At 43.0% G+C, this 13,531-nt stretch overlaps 1 protein-coding gene across 2 annotated transcripts in view; it reads left to right on the top strand.

Moving 5' to 3' along the window:
* Nucleotides 1-13,531, top strand: part of RAD54B (RAD54 homolog B) — a 270,430-nt gene that overhangs the window by 70,188 nt on the left and 186,711 nt on the right. For both annotated transcript variants that reach the window (XM_030216676.1, XM_030216683.1), the window contains exon 3: nucleotides 4,026-4,182. In XM_030216676.1, the coding sequence (XP_030072536.1) occupies nucleotides 4,026-4,182 (157 nt within the window). The remainder of the gene's footprint in view (nucleotides 1-4,025; nucleotides 4,183-13,531) is intronic.

Here is a 13,531-nt window from a genome sequence, read left to right as displayed (position 1 = left end):
AGCATGTCTGCTTCCAGGTTCACGCAATCACTAATCTTGCAGCACTGAAACAATGTTTTGCCAACACTTGCCCTACACTACTGACCCCTGGTATGGTCTTATTAAATAAAAACATAGCAGGATCCCAAGGTATAGATGAACCCACCCAAGCTTGCACCTGCCTATGAACAGATTTCCAGAAAGCCCTCACTTTTCTACATGACCACCATATATAGCCCAACGTACTAGATTGTGACCACATTGTCGCCAGCATAGTGGGGATACATTCACAAACATGTGATGCAGTCTCACAGGTGTGAGGTACCAACGGTATATTAATTTAGTATAGTTTTCCTGTATATTCACCGCTGGAGAGACCTGAACGGAGGCTATCTCCATCCGCTGCCATTCATCAGCGTCATACCTTGTATCCAGTTTAGTTTCCTACCTTTCACGATGCTTAAAGGTTGATGGCAGGGCATTTCTCAAATGGCTGTACAGCCAGGAAATCAGGCATCTAGTACCCTTAAAGTCAGCACATATACCTTCTAGGAAGGTTTCCTCCCCTAATAATTTGTTTTTCAAATTGGATGAAATAAAAAAGTGAATAAGCTGGTGATACGCATAAAGGTCAGTTTGAGGCAGCTGATATGTGGCCACCAAGTCAGCAAAGGAAAAAAAATGTCAACATCCACTAATTGCCCCCAAGGCAGCAACCCATGTCTCCTCCACCTAGTGAAAACTGAGGAAGAGCATCCCAGAGGAAATGCAGAGTTATATGCTATAGGAGACAAATACAATGTATAAAACCCCTTCTATCCAATTTGTCCCAATAGGAAAAAGTGTGTTGAATAATTGGGCAAAGGGTTGGTTTCAAATATCTATGTTTAGGTTGTAACCAAAGCAATTGCCCTAACCTCAAAGGGTTACCCACCATATGTTGTTCCAAATGTACCCACAGCTTATGGATAGATGCCTGATACTATTCAACCGCCGCCTTTGTTTGAGCCACCCTGTGGTATAACCCCAACTGTGGTACCCCCAAACCACCTCGATTCTTACGAGCCATGTATAAAATAGAGCGTGGAATTCGAGGCCGCTTACCCTGCCAAATACGTTTTTGGATGCGTGTTTGCAAAGACAGAAGCAATTGATCACTAGGGGGCATTGGTATGGATTGGAAAATGTAGAGTAGGCAGGGCAAGATATTAATTTTTACTGTAGAAATTCTACCAAACCAAGACAAATTCAGAGGATCCCATCGCTCCAAATCAGTCTTAATCTCTTTAAGCATGGGGGTATAATTAGCAGAGCTTAAATCTTCAAGTTTCCTAGTAATACAACCCCCCAGATAGCGCAATCCATTGGGCACCCAGGTCAAAGGATAAAGATGTTTACAGGTTTGGTAGTCTGCAGCAGTAAGCCCCTGTGCCATTGCTTCAGTCTTAATAAAATTAATTTTAAACCCAGACACTTGGCCATAGGATTCAATTTCCAGAAACAAGGTCGGAAAGGAATCCAAAGGGGAGGAGAGGGCAAAACATCATCCGCAAAAAGAGCAACCTTGGATTCCCAGGCTCCAGCCTGCACTCCACAAACCCTGAATTATTCCTAATGTTTAATGCCAATGGTTCCATCACCAGGGCAAAGAGGAGTGGTGAGAGTGGGCATCCCTGATGAGTACTTCTCTGTAACTCGAAGAAAGGAGAAATATTCCCATTTATTTTAACACATGCTTTAGGCGAAGAGTAGAATTCTTGAATCCAACCAATAAAATTTGGCCCAAACCCAAACTGCTGTAAAGTGTGATATAGAAATGGCCAATGGACCCTATCAAAGGCCTTTTCCGCGTTGACACTGAGGAAACAATAGGGCACTTTTTGTTGTTCAGCTATATACATGATCTCAAGCGTGCACCGAATGTTATCAGGCCTGTCGACTAGGGACAAAGCCTACTTGGTCTGGGTGGATCAAAGATGGTAAAACATTAATTAACCTAGAGGCCAATACCTTTGCCAAAATGCGCACATTTACATTCAGTACTGATATGGGACAATAAGAGGCACAATCAGTTACATCTTTGTTAGGTTTAGGGATCACTGCTATCCATGCCTCTTTCATAGTAGGTGGTAAGACCCCTCCTGATCTCACATAATTTAAAACGTCTGTCAGTATTGGTGCTAATTGAGGGGCGAAGGCTCTGTAAAATTCCCCTGTATAGCCATCTAAGCCTGGCGATTTACCTATCTTCAATGATTTAATAGCCTTAAGGAGCCTCAATCATATCCAATTGCTCTGGCTGTAAAGTCGGAAGGTCTAATCCCTCGAGGTATAATTGAATAGCATTGTCCTGTATAGATAGATTTCGAGTATATAAATCTGCATGGAAGTCACTAAATCTTTCCCTTATAGTTTGGGATGTTTTAAGAGTCTCTCCTGCACTTCCTTTTATGCGAAATATAGTTCTCTCAGTAGTTCTACCTTCCTAGCATGCCCTGATAGTAAAACAGTCAATATCGGGGTAATTGAAATCACCATTATTATTGTGTTCCCCAGTTTGTTAGCCTTCCTAAATTCTGATAATATTTCTACATCCATCTGTTCATTCTGGCCAGATGTACAGTAGTACACTCCTATCACTATCCTTTTCCCCTTTACACATGGAATTTCAATACATAGGGATTGCAGGATGTGTTTTGTTTCCTGCAGAATTTTCAATCTATTTATTTCTTTATTTATTTTATTGCATTTGTATCCCACATTTTCCCACCTATTTGCGGGCTCAGTGTGGCTTACAATACATTGTAAATAATGGAAATACGATTTGTTACAATTCAGTTATGGATTACATTGTAAGAATTTAAGCGAAAGCAGAGTCAAGGTATCGTTAGGGAATAGGACAAGGAAAAGAACAATGGAACAATGGAAAGAGACAAAGGGAAATTAATAGGGTAATAGAACCTTAGCAAATGAACATTCGGTCTAACATATTTTGTGAGTGAAGGTTTAAGTGTGATAAAATTACGGGGGATGAGAGTTCAGAAAAGAATATATTGGTGTATTTCTGGAACAGTGAGTGTGGACTTCATGTGTATTGATCCTTACAGTAAATTTTATCGAAGAGATGAGTCTTCAGTAATTTGCGGAAGTTGGTTAGTTCGTGGATTGTTTTCAAGTTGCGCGGTAGTATATTCCAGAATTGCGTGCTTATGTAAGAAAAGGTTGATGCGTGCAGCGCCTTGTATTTTATGCCTTTGCAATTAGGGAAGTGGAGGTTAAGGAAAGTTCAAGATGATCTTTTAGCGTTCCTGGGTGGTAGGTCTATTAAGTCAGACATGTAGGCTGGAGCTTCACCATGAATAATTTTGTGGACTAATGCGCATACTTTAAAAGTAATGCGTTCCTTAAGTGGGAGCCAGTGTAGCTTCTCTCGTAAGGGTTTTGCACTTTTGTATTTTGATTCAAGGCCCTCCTTAACATACAATGCTACCCCTCCACCAGTTCGATCCAATTCGATTTGATACTGCCTTTCTGAGGTACATTCAAAGCAGTTTACATTTATTATATTCAGTTATTTTCTCTGTCCCTAGTGGGGCGATTGGGGGAGGGAGAGGGAGTGGTTCAGCTCTGAGTATTTTATGCTAGCCACTTCAAGGAGTGCCCAGGAACATTGGACCACAGCTTTGCAGCCCTGTACTCCCAAGATGGAAAAATGCCACCAGCTTTTTGCTGGCAGTATTTTTCCAGGAATAATGTGGCTTGTGGGATTCACAATAAATCACTTTATTCAGTTTACATAGTAATGAGCTGTTATGTGCATTTGCATGTTTCCCTCAGTACCTCATATCAGTGTGCATTATAATAACCTAATGTGTGTTATTTGTCTTTAACAAGTGTTAAGGGGCATGTAAATGCATGTTAGGGCTCTAATGCACCTTAACAGCTACTCTGCCTAGTAACACCCTTTCTTATAATTTCACAAATATGGTTGTATTACGAGGACTTTAATGTAACCCCTAGTTTTCTTCATTTAACTCACATTGCAGAACAAGAAACAGCAAAATAACCCTATGACTCTACAAGCCTTTGCCCAAACTTGTGACCAAAGTGTTCATTCTATTCAGATTTGGGAAAACAGTAATGAAATAAACTGCAGGAAAAATTCTAAGGGTACTGAAACACCAAGGCTTGAACCTAACTCAGGTAAGATAATCTAATTCATTTCTCTTTCTGCTCAACTGTTATGAGGGCTAGATTAACCAGTGGATTTTCTGGAGAATTCCATAAGGGCCAGTCCGTGAAGTCCTTGTGGCATATTTGTTTGTAAAGGGGGTGGGGGTGGGGGGTAAGGGTAGGACATTTGATATACCGCCTTTCTGTGGTAAAATCAAAGCAGTTTGCATATTATATAGTTATTTTTTCTATCCTTTGTGAACTCACAATCCAAGTTTTTGTACCTGGGGCAATGGAGGGGGTTTAGTGTCTTGCCCAGGATTTCAAGGAGCCATAGTGAGAATTGAATCCAGTTCATCTGCTTAGCCCACTGCACTAATCATTAGGCTACTTCTACACCATTGTAGTGGGAGACAACATATAAAAAGCCCATAAAATGGGAATCAAACATGATGATAAATACAAATAAAATTGCCAGCACAATATGTTACATTACTTCAGTTGAACACTGATGAATATGAGAAATACCAAATAGTTCTTACATAAATAGTTCTTTAGGAACAGAGTTCCAAATTACTGGGCCTATGCAGTTACAAACTTTTGCCTAAAGCCATGGTAAATGAAAATGTTTTACTATAGGAGCCAACAACGGAGCTAGGTGGTATATACTACTGTAGTTTGTTTTCCAAGTAAGATTGGGCGAAACTGAACGCATTTAAAAACTAAACCCCAGTTTTAAAAATAATCCTCTGATCTTTTGGAAAACAGTTAAATGACTCTTAAAGTAAGATGGGTAACTTTTTGTGTTTTGCCAAATTTGCTTTATGTTTAAATCTTTTTTATTGGTGAACAGAAACATAGAATCTCTTAACACAACTATTAACTCATTGTTATCCAACTGTTAACCGCCTGTTTTTCTTTTTTTGTTTCCCCTTTCCCCCCCTTCCCAAAACCGAAACATTCCCTTAGCTTTGATAGTCAATCTCGGAAGTCTATTATATGCTATTACAAGTTCAAGAGGTAACTTCTTGCTGACGGGGTTAGAGTACTCCAAAATGGTGCCCACGCTGCTGAAATTGTATTCCTATTGGCGAGTTGACATCAGAGACACTCAGTCTTTCCATACGTACCAGCCATAGCATACGTGTCCTCCACTGCTGAAGAGTCGGGCCTCTCATTGATAACCACTCTGTTAGTATAACTTGTTTGCCCACAATAATTGCTCGTTGAACAAATGACGTGAAACCTTTTTCTAGGCGGGGGCCCATTGTTAGTTTACCAAACAGAAAGGTAGGCTTATAAGTCCAACACTGTCTCCAAAGCGAATTTGTGTATTTGATGATTTCTTTCCAAAATCTCTCTATTGTGCTGCATTGCCAAAACATGTGCCCCAAACTTGCGCCTTCCGCTCCGCATTTTGGGCACTCCCCCCAAGGGGAGAGTCCCATGTAAAAGGCTCGTCTGGGGGGCACATGTGCCCGCAGCACAAACTTGTATTGTAATTCCCAATGTGTAGATTGGTAAGTGGTTCGCCTTATTGACAGCACGTGGGACTTTATCTGTGCTGCGTCAATTTCAGTGTGGAGGTCCGTTGTCCACAGATGAGCTAGACGCAAGTAATCTGGCTCTTCAACTGTATCTTTTATGTGGCGGTGATGGTGTGATAAAGGCACTTTCTGTTGTGCTCCAAGTGAGAACGCCGAGGACAGTTCTTCCTGTGTGTCCTCTGCCAAAGACTCCCATGGCAGTGAAGCCACGTAGTGCTTCAATTGTTCATAAAAGAATTTTTCATTTTGCTGTATTCCATATTTTGATTGTAATTCCATAAATGGCTTCATTCGGCCTTCTCTTGTGATTACTTGCATTAAATATTTCATCCCTCGTCTCTTCCACCTATGGAACACTGCATACATTTGCCCCGGGGGAAAAGCTGCATTATCGCAGACTGGTAAGTATGGGGTCACTTTTGAAGAGAAGTGATGAAGTTTACAAATCCACTTCCATACTGCCACTGCACAGGGCATAATCCTTGTCCGTTTCAAAACTCGAGGTATCGGTATCCCAGTAGAGTGTAAATAATTGCTGAAATGAGTCCCCTTTGTAAGCTCGAGCTCCAGAGGAGTATCTGTAAAATTTGTTGTGCCTCGGAACCAGTCATTAATTGTCCTCATGCCACTAGCAATGTTTAGATGCCTTATATTTGTCAGGCCCAGGCCACCATGCTCCACTGGTACGCAAAGCATGCTAAAGGCAAGACGGGCTTTTTTGCCCCGCCAGAGGAATTTCTGTATCATCGTCCGCAACTTTCGTTCATGTTTGTTATTGATATACAATGGCAACATCTGCAGCACATACAACCACCTGGGAGCTATAATCATATTAAATAAAGCAATGCGGCCTATTAGCGAAAGAGGGAGCCCAGCCCATGCCTTCAGACTAGTGTCTGTCTCTCTCAGAAGTCTATTGATATTTAGATCATACATGGTATTCATGTCTGCTGGAACCACCACTCCCAGATACTTTATATGTTCTCTCGTTTGCTGAAAAGGTAACCTATCTCCCCAGTCTTTCCCTTCATCTGCCCCGATTCCCATCGCTATTGACTTAGACACATTTAATTTAAACCCAGAGAGTTTCCCATATTGTGTAATTTTATCTAATAGCTCTTTTACAGACCGCCCTGGATCCGTCAAGGTCAGCAACAGATCATCTGCGTATGCCAATACTTTGATACACCGGGTTCCTATGAAAACACCTCTGATTTTATCTTCCTCTCTAAGTGCACACAACAGGGGCTCTAAAGATAATACAAAGAGCAATGGCGAAAGGGGGCAGCCCTGCCTGGTGCCTTTCTCTATTTTGAACTCTTTTTCTTGGAGCCCATTGACTATCACTCTTGCTGTTGGATGGGTGTATAGGGATTTAAGTGCTTGCAAATACCATCCTGAAAATCCCATGTGACCCAATACGTTAAATAGGTAATCCCATCTAACCTGGTCAAATGCTTTTTCTGCATCTAATGCCACCACCAATGCTGGCCACTTCTCCTCCGAGCATGTTGCCATAGCCAGTAATAGCCTACGTACGTTTTGTGTTGCTTGTCTTTGCCGCACGAATCCCACCTGCTCTGGGCCTATTAAGTTAGGTAAGATGTCTGCCAATCTGTTGGCTAGAATTTTGGCAAGTAATTTTATATCTACATTTAGCAACGATATTGGTCGGTATGATTCCACTCTGTCCATTTCCTTCCCAGGTTTATGGATCAACGTGATCAGAGCCTCGTTAGCATACTTAGGGAAATAACCCAGGTTAATCACTTCTTCATAATATTCCAGCAAAGCCAATAATGCCCTGGGGGGGAGCAGTTTGTAATATTCCCCTGTAAACCCGTCCGGGCCGGGTGCCGAGCGGAGTTTATGGGATTTGATGGCATGTTGTAATTCAGACATAGTCAGTGGGGCATTGAGTTTTTCGAGTTCTAGGTCTGCTAACTTGGGTAAGTTCAGTCCCTCTAGGAATCTTTGTGTTTGTTGTAGTGATGACTGTGTATTAGCTTCATATAGGTTCGAAAAGTATTCTGTGAACATTTGCCCAATACGTTCTCTAGAGCTAGTGGTTGTCCCCTGTGTGTCCCGCAAAACTGGTATCGCCCTAGACCCCCCCCAGTTCCTGATGAGCCGTGCCAAGAGGGCTCCCGATTTATTTCCAAATCTGTGCAACCTGTATTTATAATAAAGAGATGACCTTGTTGCTCGTTCATGTAGCAAAGTATTCAATGTTGTTTGTATAATTTTTAGTTCATCTAGTGTTGTCTGATTAGGGTTGTTTGTGTATCTCCTTTTTGCCCTCTGTAGTTTTTGTTCTAATTGCAAGATACTCGCTAATCTTGTTTTTTTCCTCCTACTGCAATAGGCTATAACTTCCCCTCTTAAGACTGCTTTTGAGGCGGCCCAGAATAAACTGATTTTTTTGTGTGCATATTCATTATTATTCTTTTCATAATCTTCCCATTTTTTGCATAGAAATGCCTTAAAGTGTGGGTCGTTATATAAAAACGTTGGGAATCTCCAGCCCCCACCTCCCTGCTTGTCTGTGGGTACCTCTAAGTCTATCCAAATTAAAGAATGGTCCGATATCTCCTCCGGACCCACCTCTGCTGCTAGAATCATAGGGAAAAGTGATCTCTCTACCATTGTGTGGTCTAATCGTGCCATCGTGTCATGAGCTCTAGATCTATGGGTGTACTCTCGTTCGTCTGGGTGTAATATCCTCCATGCATCGACTAGGTCCAGCGTTCTTTGAAATATGGTAAACTCTTTATTCCTCTGCCCTGAGTAGTAAGACGTTGACAAACTTGTAGTGTCCTGATGTGGGTCTGCAACTAGATTGAAGTCTCCCACCACTATTATTTTAGTTGTTGTATATTGTAAACACCTGTTAGCCAGCCCACTGAGAAATCCAGGGATATGTTCATTTGGACCATATAAGTTTACTAATATGAATTCCATCCCTTGGAGCCAGATTTTTACAGCTAGATATCTGTCCTGTCTACCTTGCGCTAATGCCTCTACAGTGCATGGTATTCTTTTCCTAATTAAGATAGCTAGGCCCCCCCCCTTCCTTGTGCTGCGACTGAATGGCACTCTCCTACCCAGCTTCTACACAATTTTGAGTGTTCTATGTCGTTCAAACGCGTTTCCTGTAAGCAGGCCACATCTGCCCTATGCCTGTTTAAGGCTTGTAATATTTTTGCTCTTTTTATGGGGTTGCTAATGCCCCCCACATTCCATGATATTATCCGGGCTGGCATGCTGCAATCCTCTCACTTTCACTCAGAGGGTCCAGTACGGTCCGTTTCAAAATAGGTTTCTTTAACTTAATGCTTTCCCCTCGGGCCCTCCATACCTCGTTTCTTCCCCTTAAACCTTCCATTTTTATTTGCCGCTTAGTCCTCCATAGCATACCTAAATTCAGAACTACAGGGAATTCCCCTTTCCCCCCCCCCCCCAACTTTCTCTCCCTCTCCAAATAACCCATTCCCCCCCCTTGCTATTAAGGGGGAGAATTAGACAATCCCGCTTTGTGCCTGGGGCCCCACCCCACCTGTGTGCTGTAACAGTAACCTTCGCAATCAGTAATTGTACATATAAATCACATCAAACTTTCCAATATATCACTTACTCTTTGGACCCGGAACCATATTACAAAGGATCCATGATATTATGGTCTACCAAAAACTTTTTAGCTTCAGACTCTGTGTTAAATGTCTGCCATGTGTCCTTTATCATGATTCTGAGTCTCGCTGGGTATTGTACTGCGAAGCGGATCTTTTTTGCTACCAGTGTTGTGCACAACGGATGATATTGTCTCCTCCGCTCCTGGACCTCTGCCGAAAAGTCTTGGAAAATTAGAATGTTTCTCCCATTGTGCTTAAGTGAGTCTCTTTTAAGTCTAAATCCTTGCAAGATTTCGATTTTGTGCCTATAGTTTAGGATCTTTGCCACAACAACACGTGGCCTGTTTTGGGTCTCCTGTTTCCGGCCTACACGATGGGCCCTTTCAATTACCAGCGTGCCCATTGTGTCTGTTAAGGCAAGTTCTTTAGAAAGCCAATTTTCTAGCCATACTTCTAGGTTGCGCTCAGGGAGAGATTCCTCCAATCCCACAATGCGAATGTTATTTCTACGGGCGCGATTTTCGAGATCCTCGATCTTATTCTCTTGCGCAGAGATTTGCCGTTTCATTGCTGTGATATCCGGGGCATAGCCTTGCGAATCATCTTCTAGCGCAGATACCCGGACCTCTGCATCCGCCACACGAGTTTTTAGCCCGTCTAGCTGTGAGTTAATGCCTTCAAATTTGCGGTCTAAAGCCGCCCATTTGGGCTCCCAGGCCTTTGCGATGGCTGCAGTTAATTGATCTAATTGTACCTCGGTAAATTCTTTTGCCGCCGCCGCCATGTCGTCGGCCATCTTGGGCTCTTCTCCATTCGATTTTATTTTTTCTTTTTTGGCAGAGCGTTGCGCCATTCCGGCCGGGTTAGTCCTCAAATATCTGTCCATGTGTTATTATATTCCCATAGGCGATGAAAAACAGTGTTGATTGCTGGTGTTATCGGTAATGGTGGGGCGGCGGCTCCGGAGCTCGCGCTAGCTGCTGCTGCTTAGCTCATGGCACCACCGGAAGTCCCCCAAATTTGCTTTATTGTGTGCAAGTTGTAATTAGCAGCTCTCCCTGCCTATTGTGATCAGAAATCTCTAAAAAAATTATTTTAGAGGAAACACAATTTAGAAAGAATACAGAAATTCTTTACATCTCCTGTGTGTCTTCTTCTCTGGGTCCAGACTTACTGCTCTTTGGGTACTGGGGTGGACACCCAGTCTCTTTAGGCCTCCTTGAATGACAGTCAAAACAGATATTCCATCCAGTCCTTTAGTTAAGTACCTAGGGTGTGTATGCCATGGACTTGTTACTGTTTTTGTTGATTTCTATAAAAGGTAAGTGCTTTCTAGCCACTCCACCACCTCCTGCAGTTCCAGTCTAATGTCCCCAACCTCACTCTGGATCAGGTAAAACTTTGTTATGAATTATAGTATTACCTGATTGGATTTCCACCATCAGAGAGACCAGTGTGGCCTGTCAGATTGCTCCATTTTCAGAGAGTGCCCCATCAGTCTGTGCGCCCAGCTTTGCAGCCTTTGGTGTAATAAACTCGGTCATTTTTGGTGGAAACCTTTACTTATCTTTGCTGAGGCTGTGGAGGTTTTCATTTCTTTCTTACCTTCTGCTTTGGACATTATGTAATTGGACTGAAATCAGCCTGTTACTCTACCAAGATGGGGATGCAAAACAATCATTAGTGTTGCAGTGAGGTCTGGGAGCTTTGCAAAGCATGTTTGCTTTTCCGGCAGCCATCACGTGAACTTCCTAAAGTTGCATTTTGATACATATGGGAGAATTGTAAGTTTCATTTATAAAGTTATGTGCGTGACTATACCTATGACACCATATTGGTTGTTACGAGCACATGTAAATGTATTTAACTTGCAGCATACTAAAGGTATTTTGTATTGAATTCCTTTCTCCTTTACACATGTTCATAGCATATCTAAAATGTGTCATTTCTTTAAAACCTCTCCAAAATTTGTTCCTTTCTGGATGCATTACCAAAACCCTCATTCACACCCTTATTGCTCCTGCTTATATTTGTGTATCCCATTCCTTACTGAACCATCTCCATCCCTCTCAGTCCAAATCTAGCTGCATGACTTATCTTCCTTTAATGTCACTATGACAGCAGAACCCTTCTTTCCTTTGCATCCTTACCAGATCAGTTCAGACCATTGGGAATAGTTATGTCCGTCAACCAGCGGATGGAGATGGAAAAAGAAATTAGTTCTTGTGATTCGCCCCTTAAGGCTATCATGCAGCTTCTCCAGCTCTAGTCATGCCTGCCTGCATGGCTTTGCTTCCACATTGCCAGCCAATTGCATAGCGTAGTCTTAGCAGCACTGGCCTTCTGCATGGCACAACTTCAACTTAATTCGCTCAATATGGGGCACTACGCCAATGGAAACTAGCTGCAGAGCACAGCTTTGGCAGAGACCAGTGCCTTTTAGTGGTGTCAGCTGAACCCAGATGCATGGTTCAGCCTTGATGATAGCTAGTTACATGTGCCAACTCCAACACCAGCAGCCTGCTATATGAAGAAGCTCCTGCAATTGCAGCCAGCTGCATGGAAGCACTCTACTGCAGGGCACAGCTTTAACAGCGGCAGCTACATCTACTGTTAACTACATGGCACAGCCACAGCACTCAGCAGCCAAGGTATGGCTTCAGTAACAGCAGCTGCCTTCTTATCACTGCTTCAGTATCAGCTGTCTCTTCTGTGGCACTGCTTCAGTGTCAGCAGCCACTTCTGGGGTGTTGAGTCACCTTCAGCATTCGCTGGCATGATATGCGTCTCCTCAGCAGCCACTTGTATTCCACTGTGTCAACAGCAGTGACTATTGGCAGGACATATTTTTGGCATCTTTTTTTCTCTGACAGGTCACTCTGTTGGCATCTTTTGCCTCTGGTGGGGCAATGCATAGAAATCAGCACCCGAGGACTTGACTCGGCTTGCCATCAAATCATCTGTAGGTCATCATTTTGGCAGCAATCACCTGTACAGGGGCAGCCATGGTAGAATTCTGTACCATGGCTCAGATGCTCCATCTTGCACTTAGTCAACATAGACTCATCAGTGTGCTGGGCCATAGCTATAGCAACTTCCAGTATGCGGTTACAGCAGTAGAACAGCTTTTCATTTTGTCTATAACAGTGGCTGTCTATGCACTTAGCTGCATCTGTAGCCAGTTCTTTCTTACTATCGTGCTATCATTCAGTTCTTCAGCATAGCTGTGGCAGTAGTACGCTCTGCGGTAGTTGTAGTGATAGCCAGACCTTTCCTATAGCCACATCAAGAAACTCCTGTTTACTGATTCTCTGCTATTAAATTCTAGGGTTTTGCCCTACGCTAGTAGCCAGCTCTAGCCTTCAGTGGCCTCTTCACCTGCTTTGGTTATTTGGCTGCTCTGGTACTCAACTACGGTTATAGCTTCTACAACATCTGCCTTGGGAGCATTTGATATGACGTAGTATCTCGAGTAATGGCTCAGGCATTCAGCAGTATACCTCTCTCCCACAGGCCATAAAAGGTCGGGTGGCCTATAGCAAATTGTGTGGCTCAGAGACTCCTACCAACTGGATGGATCAGTTGCAGCTTTGAGTTGTTGGATAAGGTTCCAGCACCTCTGGGGGATGGCCTTGGTTTGCAACTGCTCCGGCTAAACCAGTGATTCGAGCTGCTGTGGCCCCAGAAGGCTGGAACTTGAATGCCAAAATGCTGAGCATGACCACCAAGCCTAGCCAGCAGCCAGAGTTGTTGAGACCTCAGCCAAAGGCATAGCACATCTATGCCATGTTCCAGTCAGTCTTTTACCTGCTCCATCGTCTACCAGCACTGTGACATGGTGGTGGCTTTCAGTATCCAGGAATCTTTTTTTTTTTTTTTTTGCCATTCCTGCAGAAAGAGCTTCCAACCTCCTACAGGTAGGAAAGGATTAGTATTGGTGATAGGAACTGGTATTTGGGCAGTGCAGTCCAAAGGAAGAAGGCTGCTTAGGTTATACAGTGGCAGGCACGTTAATTACCATCTTTCTCTTTGGCAAGGCCTTGCATAAGGTTAGCATTGGGTGCCTTGCAGTTGCCTAGGAAAGGGTACAAAAGTTCTTTTTCTATGGTAGAAAGTTCTCTTTTGAGTTGAGGTTTTTTTGCTTGGAGGATGATGTAGCTTCTGGAGATATAGCAGAGGTATTGCAATGTGGTGCAGTGGTTT

The sequence above is a fragment of the Microcaecilia unicolor genome, chromosome 1, assembly GCF_901765095.1.
Source record: "Microcaecilia unicolor chromosome 1, aMicUni1.1, whole genome shotgun sequence".
Classification (NCBI taxonomy): Eukaryota; Metazoa; Chordata; class Amphibia; order Gymnophiona; family Siphonopidae; genus Microcaecilia; species Microcaecilia unicolor.
This window is presented reverse-complemented; position numbering and strand designations above follow the sequence as displayed.